This window comes from Spea bombifrons, chromosome 7 (assembly GCF_027358695.1).
Source record: "Spea bombifrons isolate aSpeBom1 chromosome 7, aSpeBom1.2.pri, whole genome shotgun sequence".
In the NCBI taxonomy this organism is placed as follows: Eukaryota; Metazoa; Chordata; class Amphibia; order Anura; family Pelobatidae; genus Spea; species Spea bombifrons.
In genome coordinates, this window is record NC_071093.1 from 44,743,749 (window position 1) to 44,758,762 (window position 15,014).

The window sequence follows — 15,014 nt, forward strand, 5'->3', positions numbered from 1 at the left end:
TCATGAAAACAGCTGAGTGACCCCAAACGTTTGAATGGTCGTGTATTAAAATCGGAAATTTAAATTGAAATACCGTAATATTAGCCAAGGTTTGTTAAATTTGCAGCCCCATCTTTTTGAGGACAATAATCAATCGCAGATAGAAATTAAATTAAAATAATAAATGAAAGGAATAGTAGAATGTTCGGATTCCTCCCTCTCCATTAGCTGTTCCCAGCGTTTCGGGAGATGTTTACCGGCGGTTATGTTTTGGGTTGATTCAGGTAAATCTCTATAAATAGATATTTTTTTTTTCCTTGGATTTATTCTCTTTAAAGCTAAAAGAGTTACTGAAACATTAATCCCAGACAGATGTAGCAGCGATGGAACGGGGATTACGAGACCTGGAAGAGGCTACAATTCAGGAGCCGTATGTCTATCCCATGCGTGTTTAATACCCTCACTGTATTACCCTCTACCGCTTCCGCTGGGAGGCTGCTCCACTTATCTACCATCCAGGGCTGTATTTTAGCAGCCTGGGTCCATGTATGCTTCAAGGTCAGCGTGCATCGCATGTAATATTAACCCCCAGCACATGCCGTAACATGTGACATCGCATTTAATTGGATGACGCTCGTCGGATAATTTTTTCTCATTGGTAACAAAATCGCTTCTGCCTTTTATTTTGTTTTAATAAAACATTAGATAGTATTTAGCAAATTCTTTAATGTCCAAGAATATCCTTAATTAGCCTCCTGTTAATCACCTCTCTCCCACGCGCATGCATCACATTGAAATCACCCTGCCTATAATTATATTTTCTCTCTAAAAAAACATCATTTTCAGACCATTTTCTTTGCTCCCCGCCCCCTCCCCCCTTTTAAATTGCAAAAGTGTTAACGATGCCTATAAACCCATTAGGATAATTAACATGATATGCAATAAATGTTGTAATTGTCCGCCAAGATGAATTCTCGACTAAAAGCATTATTACATAAGAGCGCTCGCATTACATGCGACGCTCAGACAAGTGATTTATTCCTCCCCAGCTTACATAAACCCGGAGTTAAAAAGGCCTTAAAGAAATAAAATGTCTGATTCATTATATTTTAAAAATGCACAAAGGGACCCCCTAACGCACAAAACCAACCCCTCAAATAGTAATAAAGTTGCGTTTTAATGCATCAATATTTAATAAAAATTAAAAATGAATTTTCTATTAAGAGATTGATATACAAATGGCTGAGCAGGAAGTTGCTATGAGAGAAGCAGGAAGTGGAGAGTGCAACAGGAGATTGCTTCCCCGTCTTTTGAAACAAACACTTTCATAAAATATGAAAGTCATAAAATATTCATAAAATAATCTCATAAAATATAAATATTTCATTAAAATGTTGAAGAAAAAAAAATAATAATAATAATAATTTAAAAAAAAATAATATCTATAAGATATTTTAAATCGATCTTTCATAATAAATCGATTTTTATTTCAATTACAGGATTTTCATGTAGAGGAGTGACTCCAGATCACCGAAATTGTTGAATATCTGTTTCTGAACAGTTTCTATTTACTGAAACGAGGTATTTATAGGAAGAATAAGCGGTCGCGGCTCATGACTGTGATAATTAGCTATCAAAGTACCATATGTCCTCGGGCCTCGGGGGCTCGGGTTAAAAATGCAGGGATGTGAGGTGATATATCCTCACCTGGGATAACCAGACATAGTGGATCAGAGCGATGATCAGCTGTTCAGAAACACCGCGTCCTCTGTTTATTATTTATGAACAGACATTTACCCCCGAGGAGGACATCTGACTAACAGGCTGCACTGAAAACAACCCCGCTTACAAAAGGCTGCCCCTTTAAATGGTCGTCCATTCATTACAGAGTGAAAGGGAAGTTGGTGCATGGAACTGACATCCAGCATAGGGGGCACTGAATTTAAATAGGATTTACTGTAAATGTCTAAAGCCTTATAGGAACAACAATCATCAACTTAACAATAGGGGAGAGATAACTTAATGGGGAGGAATAATCATTTAGATCTCGAGAGCAGGAAGTTAAGACTCGTAATATTAATAATAAATGTAATTATTATTAAATCATCAACGGCAACAGAACGAAAACACGAACGCCGGCCAAGGAGACGTCCGACGTGCAAACAGACCCCCCGTCCCAAACGCATCCCCTCCACCCGAGGCGTGAACGGGAGAGAGAACAAACATTTATTTATTTACAAATCACGGCTTCCATGTTTTCTTTGTACATTCCAAACAGCCTGGTGGTTGATTTTGTTTCTCGCTGGCGAGACAAAGGATCCACTCTCTCGTGAGAGCGCGCCGCACGCAAACGCAAACACCGAGGAGCGGCGCTCAGCAAAACATCACGTCAGCGCCAGACAGACTTTACATTATTTTGAGAGAGTTCAGGGCAGCTGGGTAAATAACACCAGGCCTGGAACTCCTGTATGTAACAGAGAGAAACGCTGTCTCGCTCTAAGAGCGGAATTTACCCCGACGCAGACATACAGCGAGGGTACAGACTTTTCTGGAATGTTTAGAATTCCATAATTAGCACACGTAAGAACTCTCAGTGTTTTCGCCCCAATCTCAGGGTCTCCGGGGCAGATTCTCGGGGTCATACGGTCTGGATCTGACACCTTCCTATCCCCCCCCCGCTGCGATCATATATAAGACTCCTCGTTGGTGCTTTTGCTCCCGGTATGTTATGGTTGATACCCCCTGCTTGAATGCAGGTGACTCAATTAAACAAGTCAAGGTTTCCGTAACTATATTAGAGCCATTTGGGTAACACATTTTTTTGGGGGGGTAGCACAGGGTTATCTTAGGGCAAAATAGCAGAGCTTCCTGTAACTTCATCCATCCCGACCCTCCGGCCAGGGGAGAGGATGTCACCAGAAGCCCCGCTACTGAAAGAAGAGAAGAACAAGAAGATGCGAGACACAGTTGATTAAATTGGTTATAAAAAAATACAATTTCTGGCAATGCCATTGCTTCTAAAGAGTAGAAGTTTTTTTTTAATAAAAATATATATTTTTCATAATAATACTCTACTGGGCAACATAGGGGCTTCAATATACACTTTTTACAATTATTAACAATAATTATCTTTTAAATGCTTGTGTTTTGATTTTATTAGTGTCCAATATGCTTTTTTCCCCCACACTTTTTACATAATTTCATAATTTCCGGGGCCAACAGACCCTCCCTGAAACAAACAGGCACCACAGCACATGGAATTCAGGGTGTAAATCACTAGCCAATCAGAAGCCGGCACCAATAAGCCAATCAAGGCGCGGCTTTCTGTTCAGCCAATTAGATTAAGGCTGACATCCTCCAAACCCGGAAGTGAGGGTTCTGTGAGAGCTGGCGGGCTGGTCTCCGTGTGTGCGGAGTGACAGGCAGTGCCAGGCTGTCTCAGGACCTTTGCTCAGCGGTCTCTGGCATGCCTGGCCGTCTCTTTAGTATTATTTTTGGACACTGGTTAGGCTAGGCTGGCTTATTTTGAAGCTCCTGCACAGTTGGACTGCTGTGGGGGGCTCAGTAATTTGGATTATTCAAAGGTAAATGCTGCATGTCTTTGGTTTCCCTAGAGAGCCACCTAATGTCTGGGGGTTTAATGAATAAATAATAAGATATTCATTTATAAAGGTAAATGGTGTGTGGATAGGCTGACATTTGCTATATAATAAATATATATTTATATGATTACACATATATATTTATATAATTTAAAATTATATGTAAAACAAAAAAAAATAGTACATGGAAGCTTATTATGCAAAATATATAAATATAATTTAAAATTACACATAATATATATATTTTATTTATAATGATTCATAAAATAATTGGGGCCTAGAAGCTTATTATACATAATTGATATAAATATACTGTATATTACTCAAAGCTATTATATATATATATATATGTATTAGTTAAAATACATAAAAAAATGGTGCCTAGAAGCTTATTATACATAATGTATATTATTCAAAATTATATATATATATATATATTATATATCCATACAGATATTAGTTAAAATTATACATACAAAATCTACCTAGAACCTGTACCCAAACCTGTGAAAGCTGCATTGAAAAAAGACATTATTATTATTAATAATACTATATGACCAAAAATGTCCGCAGCGCTCCTTACATACATTCCAAGGGTCTCACAAAACCCGAACTGACAGACTAAGACGAACCAATACATTAGGGGAAGAAGGCCTGGCTTGCAGGCTTACAATCTAGAGGGAATGGGGTAGATAGGGGAGAGTGCTAAAAATGACTGACCGCTTTCCTTTATATTCACCATATCTTATCTAAAATATTAATATATAATCCTCTTTTGCACCCCTTCTGCTGGTCAGGTTGGGTTTGCGCTGCCATGAATGACGCATCCGTTATCCAATTAAAAATATGAATATGTGATGAACAAATAAAATAAAAAATAATAATAAATCATCAGTGGGAAATTTGTGAAACATCTCGTGAAACACAGAACCAGTGACTTTTCACTAATTAAACACTGAAATAAAACACCAGTTCATTTAATCTCTCTGTACGTGGACATAATATCATATTGCCGAAGACCTACTTCACAAGCTGTAACTCCTTCCTCTGCTTTATTAATGAAACATACAGGTTTATGGTTTGTTTATCATTTCTAAGATTTTCTTTTATTTATTAATTCCAATCAATAAATTAATTAATTATGAAAAATCCCAAATGATACAGTAACATATCCTCTTAATTATGGATGTGTCTCACGTGGCTTTGAGCGTCGAGCAAGTAAGTAGTTAATGGCAGCTTTGCGGTTCTCACGAGATTTGCTATGTTTATCCGATATCGGTGAGTTTATTGGTAATAGTATTGGATGTTTCAATAGTTGTCAATACTTGGAAATGACTAAAGCGTCATTTCGTTGACATTTTGCGTCTTCTTATCCTGGCATTGCTAGGTATGATTTCCATGATGGATCTCAAGGTATGAGCCGACGTGGCATGACCTCAATTTCTGCTCTTATTTGTGATATTTTTGGAGGTGCTTTGTGACTCCACTAGAAATGATAACTGAAGAGGTGCTATTATGTTTCTGTATTCTAGATTAGCCTGTCCGCCATGGCCGACTTGTCGCAGTACGTGGTGTTAACGGACTGTCGGTTTGTCTTTGCCTTTCTGTGCATCGTTTTCAACCCCTTGTTCTGGAATGTGGTAAGTACACCGCTATCTTGCCATCCATTGGCATTGTCTGTCCTGCGGTACGTAAAGCCAAATATAATTTACATAAAAAGAAGCCAGGGATCTTTGAGCGTCAGTCCCTTTAATGGCAGTTTAACATTATAGTACATACAAAGAACATTTCACATTGTACAGCACTGCGGAATATAATGGCGATAAATAAAACAATAAATCATTTTTGGAATGTTCATGAGAACAAATACAAAACGTTTCACATCTTGATAGAACTAATTGCACAAGCAAGAGTTTGCCTTCTTGCTTCCTGTTTAGGAAATGCTCTTAAGAGCAAGTAGATAACTATTGCCTTCAAAATGTTACTTTAACTTAAAAAGAATCTCGTCATTAACTTATATATAATAATGTTGACGGTTGTGGACTTGGCATTTAGCATTGGCAGGGTTCGTTTGCCTTTTCGCACGGCGCTGACAGTTCAGAAATGTCATCACAGTCGTGTTGGCTGACTTTGCCTGGTGATGTCATAGGGCACCCGGCTCTGAAGGATTAATGAGTGTGATCACTAAACTTGGAGCTGATTCTCGGTTAATTATCTGGCTAACAAAAAAGACATCAAACTCAGTTATTCACTTACTATGCTGGACATTGGCTGAGATGAGAAGCCATTGGGTCCTCAACGACGCTCATGGATGGTTGAGATGGATCCTCTCTCCTTACAATGGTTATGGGTGCCGGGAACTTGTGTATAATATTTTGGAAATGGTTCGGTGAGGATTGGGTGTCATGCTTCCTCTTAGGGGTCATCTGACTCCTCGCGCCAGGTCAAGTTGGCTCGATAGATTGTAAGCTCCTGTGCGCAGGGCCCTCCTCACCTGTTGTTTCGGTATGTCATCTTGTTATGTTGTATACTAATTGTTGTGTCCTGTCTACCCTTTTTTACAACGCTGTGGAATCGGATGGCGCTATATAGAACAATAATAATACGTCCCGGTGCTTTAGATAACCCCCTGCAAAAATCAAAATATATGTTTTCTATTATGTTAAAGAAAAAACTTCACTTTAACTCCAAATAAACTGATTTTCATTCTAGAGAACTTAAAATACATTAAAAAGAACTCCCGCTGCGCTGGCAACAAAGCTAATAGACCAATACGTGCTTTCACCTTGTGTCATGTGACTACGGGCTGAAACTAATCAGAACCAGAAAAAGAATATGAATGGGGAAAAATTTTAAAAACTAAAACTTTTACCCGGACACAGTCTGGGAATTCGGAATTGCAGAACTGTCGAATTTGGCAGGACGAGGCGCACCCGCGCAGTTAAGCGAGTAAGTCTCTAAATTCTGCAATCAGTTTTATGTCATCGTTTCACATATTAAAAAAATATATATATTACCGATAAAAGAAAATAACGTTACGTTTGGATTACCAAACGGCTGTGACGATGAGGAACGACAGGTAAGTCCGTACTCGCAGATACCGTGTTCAGTGTTATCAGGGTTGATGTCAGCAATAAAGCAGCAGCTGTGTGCAGGCCCTGACCTTCACACACAAGCACACAGGGATCCCTCCACGTTCCGCAGACCTCTTTCCCCCACGCTCGGCCGCAGCTTGCAGATTTCATGCGCGAAACACCGCTGTGCCGCAGCCAGATGGAGGTGTGCGGGGCGTTCCGTGTTTACTCCAACAGAGAGGGATACTCGCTTCTGTAGGAATGCCCGTTGCTCTCCCACCATTTTTGTTTTAAATACTTAGTATTTAATTCTTTTTTAAATGGATTTATTTACAAGAAATTGTGCTCATACCTGTACACATATAGATATCTCAATCCATACGACAGTATAAGTGAATCTCACCGTTTTCTCTTTTATTCTTGGTATTAGATTACAAATCCCTTTCCAAAATATTGCGCAGTTTTAGTTTTTACCCCAGGTGCAGTTTTTGCCCCATAATATAATCTTTCCAGGCAGCTGCATATCAGCCGTTTGTATGATTCTCGCTCTGTTATCTGATCCCCGATCTACTAAACCCCCCGACTCCTTATCATACTGCCTGTGGGGAACAACAGAATGGCTCAGTCTTAATCGCCCAGCCAGACTCTCTGATTAATGGAGGAACGGACTTCATTATCATCGCCATAAAGCATCAGCTCAGTGTGGTGTTTGAGCCGGGAAAGTCACCCAAAATATCACATGACTGACAGCAACGGCGGCTCCAGGTCTGCAGATAACGGGGGTTTATTGGAACAAAATTAGATGAAAACAGGAAATCCATTTTTAGGTTGAAATGTATTTTAACAAAAATGCTAATAATAATAATTGCCATTTATTAGAACCAGTTTTCTTTGGGCATTTAGTTTTGTTACGGCATTTTATCTCGTGTTCTGTGAGTGTTGGTGACATCGGCACAGAGCAGCCAGTCTTGAATTATTTAAGAAGATTATTTTTTTTGTAATTTCCTTGTATTTTCGCTGGGTTGTTCCTACTGGCTGATTCTTTGTAGACAGCTTTCTGTTCTCGGTCTATCTGTACCTCTGCCATCTGGCACGCATGCCCCACACAGACCATTGCTGGTCCATATTTGGCGTTTAGAGATGGGATTCAGAGGGGCGCCCCGTCGCGTTATGAGTAAAAACCAGCTCAGGATTAGGAAACATTTTTGTTACGTTACACTATGCTAACCGGTTTACTTGGCTGAGCTTATTCAGAGTTAATGAGGGCACTTATTTTTACATAACTGAATCCTACTAACCCAAAATAGGCTCCTTAACGTTGTGTATCAGACTCGCAGAGCGGGGGTTACTCCAGTGATTGCGAATGAGGAACCCTGGAGGGCTTCCCTAAACTGTGCATAACGCCGAGCTGATGTGGGACCATCTCCTGAAAGTCATCTCACCAGCTTGGGGGAGAAGTCATATAGAAGTCAGAGAGAGAATTCACCTCTTTTACAGAAAAACTGACAGACCAGATGGACAAAAACAATAAAATGAAATATATATATATATATATATATATATATATATAATAAAAAATATATACATTTGATTTTGAATTTATATTATGTTTGTATTTGCTATTTTTTTACTTTAACGATATAGGACTGTAGGACAGTCTGATGTAAATGAACCAGCAGCCCCTAAAGAACTTTATGTCCGAGATATTAACTTTTTATTTAAATCATTCTGTAGTCTTTAACAATTAATTACTGACCTACGGACGAAAGCATGCAGCCAATCAGCACAAGAAGGCCTGTTGGATACTGGTTAGTGATTTGGATACAAGAGGGCTTGGGTCTTAAACCCCCCCCCCACTAGTTTATAAGGTAAAAATAATAAAATAATCAGGTTTGCTTGCTTTTTGTAGTGGGGGGACATTATGGACCACCTAGAGCGTTATTCCTTTGTCCCTTCCCTGCGGCCCTTTGTATTTGTAGATCAAGATGTTCTTCTCAGTTACTGGCCTTTTACCCGATAGCTGCAGGAGGCTGCTTTACCGATTCACGGGAAATGTTCCAGCGGGTGTCTTACCAAAGAATATGGAACCTTATCCCGCGAGCCGGGACGGAGCGCTCTGCCGCTGCCGCCTATGTACAATTAGACAGATACGTACATCCAGTCACTATGGATTTGTTGTGTGTATAAAACGGGGGATTGGGTTTCTCCCGGTGTTTGTATTTGCTGTTAGCTATCTGCTTCAGCAGCTTGTGCAGGTACAAACTGTCCTTCCACGCGGCGGACTGGAGCGGCTTTTTACGAAATTAAAATCGCATTAACCGCTTGTGCAGGGGGAGTCCGTACCCAAACCGGGAAGGTTCTGCTCAATTTGTTCTTGCCCACCAGCATCGGCCCAACCGGCCTGGTTGGTCTTCGGGGGGAAATGTTAGGAGAGTCTGTATGGAAGAGCGAAACCGGGCCATGGGGCCAAAAGCTTGGGGTGCATGTTGGGAAAGTGGCTGATACAATGTATCGTCCCTTCATGGTAGGAAGAGAACCCAAGTGCTTGGTGGTGCTTGCGGCTTCTCATTATCCCTACCATTCATGTACCTTTGCCCCCCCCCCATGTTTCTTCTTCCATGATGAATGATGGAGTCAATCTCCAAAGGGGATTCTCGGTGGTGAATCTGGACCTATTCAGACCCCCGTATGGGATTTCTCAACCAAGAGTTTGACCAAGAGTTCCGCTCCAGGCCACCTAATGTGCCTCATACTACGAAACTTCCGGCCGACACAACCGAAATTACGAATGAATACAGCGGAAACAAAAAGAATATAATTCTTTACTATAATTCTTTTCCTTGAAGCAGATGTTCTCAGCTGGCGATGTTATAGAGCACAGCGTGTAATATTATCCGGAATAAGAGTCGCACCATGAATCCCGCTACATTTTGTGATTTGACTAAAGACACACTGGGAATTCTTTTCTGGACACATTGTGCAGCTGCCGAGCGAGGCGGACCGGTTTCTTTTTATTTTGCGTACATGTACCAAGAACGCAGCTTATTTTTGACACTCATTTTTTTTTGTCTTGGGTACATTAGCACAATAGGCCTGCAGCCATGATCTGAACTCATTCCGGCTCCTTCCAATTGCGAATTGTTTCCGAGAGTTTTTCATCGTCACACCTGAGCCACAAAGCTCGGCATCCAGCGCGTCTCTTACCGCTCTGTCCGCTTAAATAAATACTTAAGGAGAGGAGTAGAACAGTCCTCTTTCCTTTACATTCTATTTGGATCAATCTATTCATTGATTGTTCCATCCGTTATCCCATAGATGGTCTGTGGGGGGCACATGTTGTGGGTTGTTTTCTCCGGCAGTCATTTTGGTCATGAAGTTTCCCCCCTGTGTTCCCTGACATGGCCTTATTACTGGACTTAGAAGATGTTAATATGTTCTGACTAAGGCAATGTTACTTGACCTGGGACCTATGCCACCTGCCCTGACTCCCTGACCTAGGCAATGTTACTTGACCCTATGCCACCTGCCCTGACCAAGGCAATGCTACTTGACCTGGAACTTGCCCTGACCTAGCTAGTGTTACTTGACTTGGTTACCTGCCCTGACCTAAGCAGTTGAACCTGACCTGGAATGGGTGCTACCTTCCCATAACTATGCAATATTGCATGACCCGGAACTTGTGCCTCCTGCCCTGACCTATGCAGTGCTATTTTACCTGTAGGCAATGTTCCTTGACCCAGAACTTGTACTGCCTGCTCTGACCTAGGCAACGTTACTTGACTTGGAACCTATGCTACCTACCCTGACCTATGCAGTGCCATTTTACCTGCAATCTATGCTACCTTTGCTTATCTAGGCAAGGTTGCTTGACCTGGAACCAGTGTCACCCACCTTGACTTATGAAGTGTTACCTGACCTGTACCCTGTGCTACCTGCCCTGACCTAGGCGGTGTTAAGTTGTCCTGAAACCCGTGCTGTCTGCCCTGACACAGTCAGTGTTACTTGACCCGTCTGCTGCCTCTTGGGTAGTCTTCCTGGACCCGACGTAGAAAAGATACCCTCATATAAAGTTTTGCCAGAAATCATTGTTCTGTCTGCCATTCTTTCGGAAACACTGCCCTAGTTTTAAACATCAGTAGTGAGTAAGCCTGTGTGACGCTGAAACATTTCGGAACTCATACAGAGTCGATCAGGTGACCAAACGACAGTAGATGACTTATCCCGGTTTACATAACAGGGCAAAGATCCCGGTCCAGGTTCCACAAGCGAAAGCCACATTCCCTGCGCAGCTTACGTGTCCCCGCGTCAGCATTATTATAAATCCCTGTTACATACAACATACCCGCTGTCATTACTAACGCTCTGGGCTTTCTCCGGCTGTAATCAGCTGCTGATTGTTGCTTTCATGATCCAGAATAAAGCAAAACCATAACTTACGGCTCTGTGCTCTGTTTATATCAATTCTATTGCATTGATCTGCTTGGCTTCTCCTTAATTAATTATAGAATCTGCCAGCAGATCGGCCCCATCCGGCCCCCGTCTAGTCGCCCGTTTCTCCTGCTGTAACGACTCAAACCTTAATCAGTCGCTGGTCTCGTCTTAGATTTGGGAGCCGTATGTCTATCCCATGCATGTTTAATCCCCTCACTGTATTACCCTCTACCACCTCTGCTGGGAGGCTGTTCCACTTATCCACCACCCTCTCAATAAAGTAAAACTTCCTTATATTCCACCTAATCCTCAGACCGTCTAGTGTTACAATAATACACATTTACTGGTTCATGCACTAGGAATTAGGACAATTCCTCCTTCCGTGGGCAGAACCGATGATCATACGGAACAAGTGAAACAGCAGGGTTTTTTTTAAATGCTTAAAAAAGAGCGCTTTCTCCATCAAAACATTCTCTGTCCTCCTTTAAAGGTTCCGTTTCACCTAAACGGCTAAATATAACACATTCGTTATTAAGTGCATCATTCCTACTACTGCTGAATATCCCAAGGAATCGTTTGTTACTCATGGAAAAGTTTTCCTCTTTCATATTAATTCTCGGAACGCTTATTTGTTCTACTGACAAAGTTTCAGACAGATCCTATAAGATGTATAAGACGTGTATAAGATGTATATATTTGCTTAACAAGCTCCAGTTAATGTTGTCTAAGCGGAACGGCACCTTTAACAGCGGCGCTCAGCATGCCAAGCGGCAAGTAGGTTTTACGGTTACCAGCTGGTTTGCCGGTGGATTCGAGGTCGACAATTATATGAAGTCCCAGAACGTTCCTCATATATGAAGACTAATTGGCACACCTGCCGCCTTGGCAGTAACCCCAAGGAAGTTACCCGGTAATTTACACTCATGTTACCTTCTGATTACCCTGCTAAAATCAAGAATCATCACGTCCACCGACCGCCTAATGCTGGCCGATCTCGCCCGTAGAGTATATTGTTAGGATAGCGAAGGAAGAACCTACTGCGATGCCGCCGCTGGGGATGTGCCACGTCCTCAACGCGGCCGCCATGTCCTGCAGAAGACAATTTCATCAGAGGACAGGCGGGTGGCCAACCCCATCAGAAACGTCTCAGATTCAGGTTATTATAGAATAAGCCGCCTCGTTCTCCTCGTGGCGCTGCAGTGGTCCACACATAGCAAGAAGTGTTCCGAAGGTGAAAAAGGGACCTGCGGGGGCAAACGTCTGAAGATATCCAACGCAAAAAGAGGCTTCTTGACGATGGAGGCCATTGGAACGTTGGGCTTGGTGTAATTGTTTAAATGGAATTCTAAGCGATTTATTCGGGCGCAGTCATATTGTTATGGAGGAGTCGATACGATCTTCTTCGCATTTTGCATAACATTGACCCACTGATAGTCTACTTCACGGCGCATTGATTGATATTCTCTGACCGGAGGACGAGTCTCTGACCTACTTTACCGGCTTCGATTTTCTCTTGGCATAATTTTAGCTAACGCCAGTTACTCGGCACAGTTACGTGTTTACTGTACGTGACACCCACTGCCAGGGCTCAGAGCGGACGTGACTCTGCCGTCGCAAGGCTTATTTTCAGAGCGCGTTCCATAAAAAATAGAAATTAGAGCGAAATTGACAAACAGTTTGCGGTGAAGACCCAGCCCTCGTTTATTCCTCATTTTCCATGACGTACCCGACGGCGGCGACTTTATTCTGTTATCTGTGTGAGTTTTCCTAAGTGGTTCCATCAAAGAGAGCTTTTTAGTTAATGAAGGTCCATGAAATTTGACATACGGGTCAAGTGACCTGTAGGCTCCGGAGATCTCAAGAGACTCCGATTGACCGTTAATTGTAACGGAACATTGAGAGTCTTCTCCTGTTAGTATGGGATCTGTATGTTCGTTCCAATTAAGGTGGGAGCGTGACCTTCCTTAATTACGGGCAAGCGAACGAGAGGTCAAACCGCCAATTATCGCCTGCTCATCAACGCGCGGGGGATGTGCGCCGCATGCCATTATCTCATCAGCCCCGGCCATCCTTTATAGGACCTTCCTGGAGAAAGAACAGATTTAAATCAGATCATTAGAGATGTCTCTGTACAGATCCGAGTTATTATTATCCGCCTGTACAAATTAATCGGTGCTGTGTGTTGTTGCGCCTTCTCTTTAGACCGTGACCTCTTGTTCTAACGTTTATGTCAAAGGAGGAGAAACGTTAGAACATGAAGTCATAGTCTAAAACCATCAGAGGCTTAGATGGAATGGAAGGACGTTTTACTTTACTGAGAGGGTGGTAGATAAGGGGAACAGCCTCCCAGCAGAAGCGGTAGAGGGTAATACAGCGAGGGTATTAAACATGCGTGGGATAGACATACGGCTCCTGAATCTAAGACGAGACCAACGACGGATTATGGTCTTCACAGCAGGTTTCTGTGCTTCTTTACTTATGATTTTACTTTATGATCCAAGCCAGGGCTCGATTATACGAAATCCAACGCGCTCGTCAGGCTTATTGTTACAAATGATTTATAGAACGCCAGCAGATTCCATAGCACCGCAACAGCGAAGAACACTTGACCTTTACAAGATGGACAGCCACGTTATAACACGTTAAGACTATACTTAAGAGGGCCCTGACCTTGTGAGCTCGCAATCTATTAAATCTGTCTCTAGTCGACGAATGACCTTTAAAAGAAGGAAAAGAACCAAACGTAGACTGTTTACTTTCATCCTTTGAATAGACGGAATGGGAACATGTACAATAGGGTCCCGCGAAACGCAGCTTCTGCCCGAAAGGAAAACAAATCAACGTGGAGACACCGACTTGCCCATAGTGACATAACGAGCTGCCCTGACAGAGGGCAACATCCCAAACGCTTCGAGCTCGCTTCTGCCCGTTGGCTCAAAACCAAAACGGGTTTGTGTTATTTAATGTCTTTGTGGAGAGCGGAATGAAGCTTCATCCATGGAGAAAGAAGGTAAATGGACTGTGCAGGACGGAAAATCCTGAAATAGAATCCCGACGGCCGGTCAGCATTACCCGGCCACCTGTATATTTATACAGCGGCAATTGTTTTTATATATATATTGGTAACAAATCATAACAAAAGTACAAATACTTTGAATCTGAGTGCGTTCTATAATAGAAACGTAGAATCTGCCGGCAGATCGGCCCCCATTCGGCCCCCGTCTAGTCGCCCGTTTCTCCTGCGATAAAGACTGGAACCTTAATCAGCCGTTGGTCTCGTCTTAGATTCAGGAGCCGTATGTCTATCCCATGCATGTTTAATCCCCTCACTGTATTACCCTCTACCACTTCTGCTGGGAGGCTGTGCCTCTTATTTTCCACCCATTTCCTGAGGAATGGCTCGGTTCTCATTTCTTGGGAGTGGATAAAGCTTGGTTAATATTCATGGAGCGTGGCCCAAATCACCTAAAATAGGACAATGGTGGGCAGGGCTACATTTAAGACACACCCACTGCCACACCCCTTTTTGTGGTGTACCTAAATGGCATGCCTGCCTGTGGGCATCTCAACCAGTTGGCAGAAGAATTTGGTGAACATGAGCTGATAGTTAAAGATGCTGTTCTACCTCCTCTAAGTTTAACACTGTTTTTGCCAGGAACGCTTAATTGTCATGTGACAGAAAAGCAGGCGCTGATAGGCCGTTTTCATACAAGCTATAAAAGCTCACATCCACTGAGGTTTAATTGCAAAACAAACCAGACGGCATCGATAAATGTTTCTTCGGCGCCTTGAAGGTTCTTCTTTCCGACAAATTAAACTCAATCCGCTTCTGCGAAAGAAAAACGCATGAATTATACATTTCTAAAAGAAAAAAAACGCCCCCGTAAACTCATCGTGTGAAGCCGCTGTATTCATAAATTGTCCATTT

The 15,014-nt window shown here is 42.2% G+C and overlaps 1 protein-coding gene across 1 annotated transcript in view; it reads left to right on the top strand.

Annotated features, from left to right (window-relative positions):
* Positions 1-3,343: 3,343 nt before the first annotated feature.
* The window catches only part of PEMT (phosphatidylethanolamine N-methyltransferase), a 37,889-nt gene continuing 26,218 nt past the window's right edge, over positions 3,344-15,014 (top strand). Inside the window, exons 1-2 of the mRNA XM_053471602.1 lie at positions 3,344-3,563; positions 5,114-5,221. Of these exons, the coding sequence (XP_053327577.1) occupies positions 5,129-5,221 (93 nt within the window). The 5' untranslated portion in view covers positions 3,344-3,563; positions 5,114-5,128. The remainder of the gene's footprint in view (positions 3,564-5,113; positions 5,222-15,014) is intronic.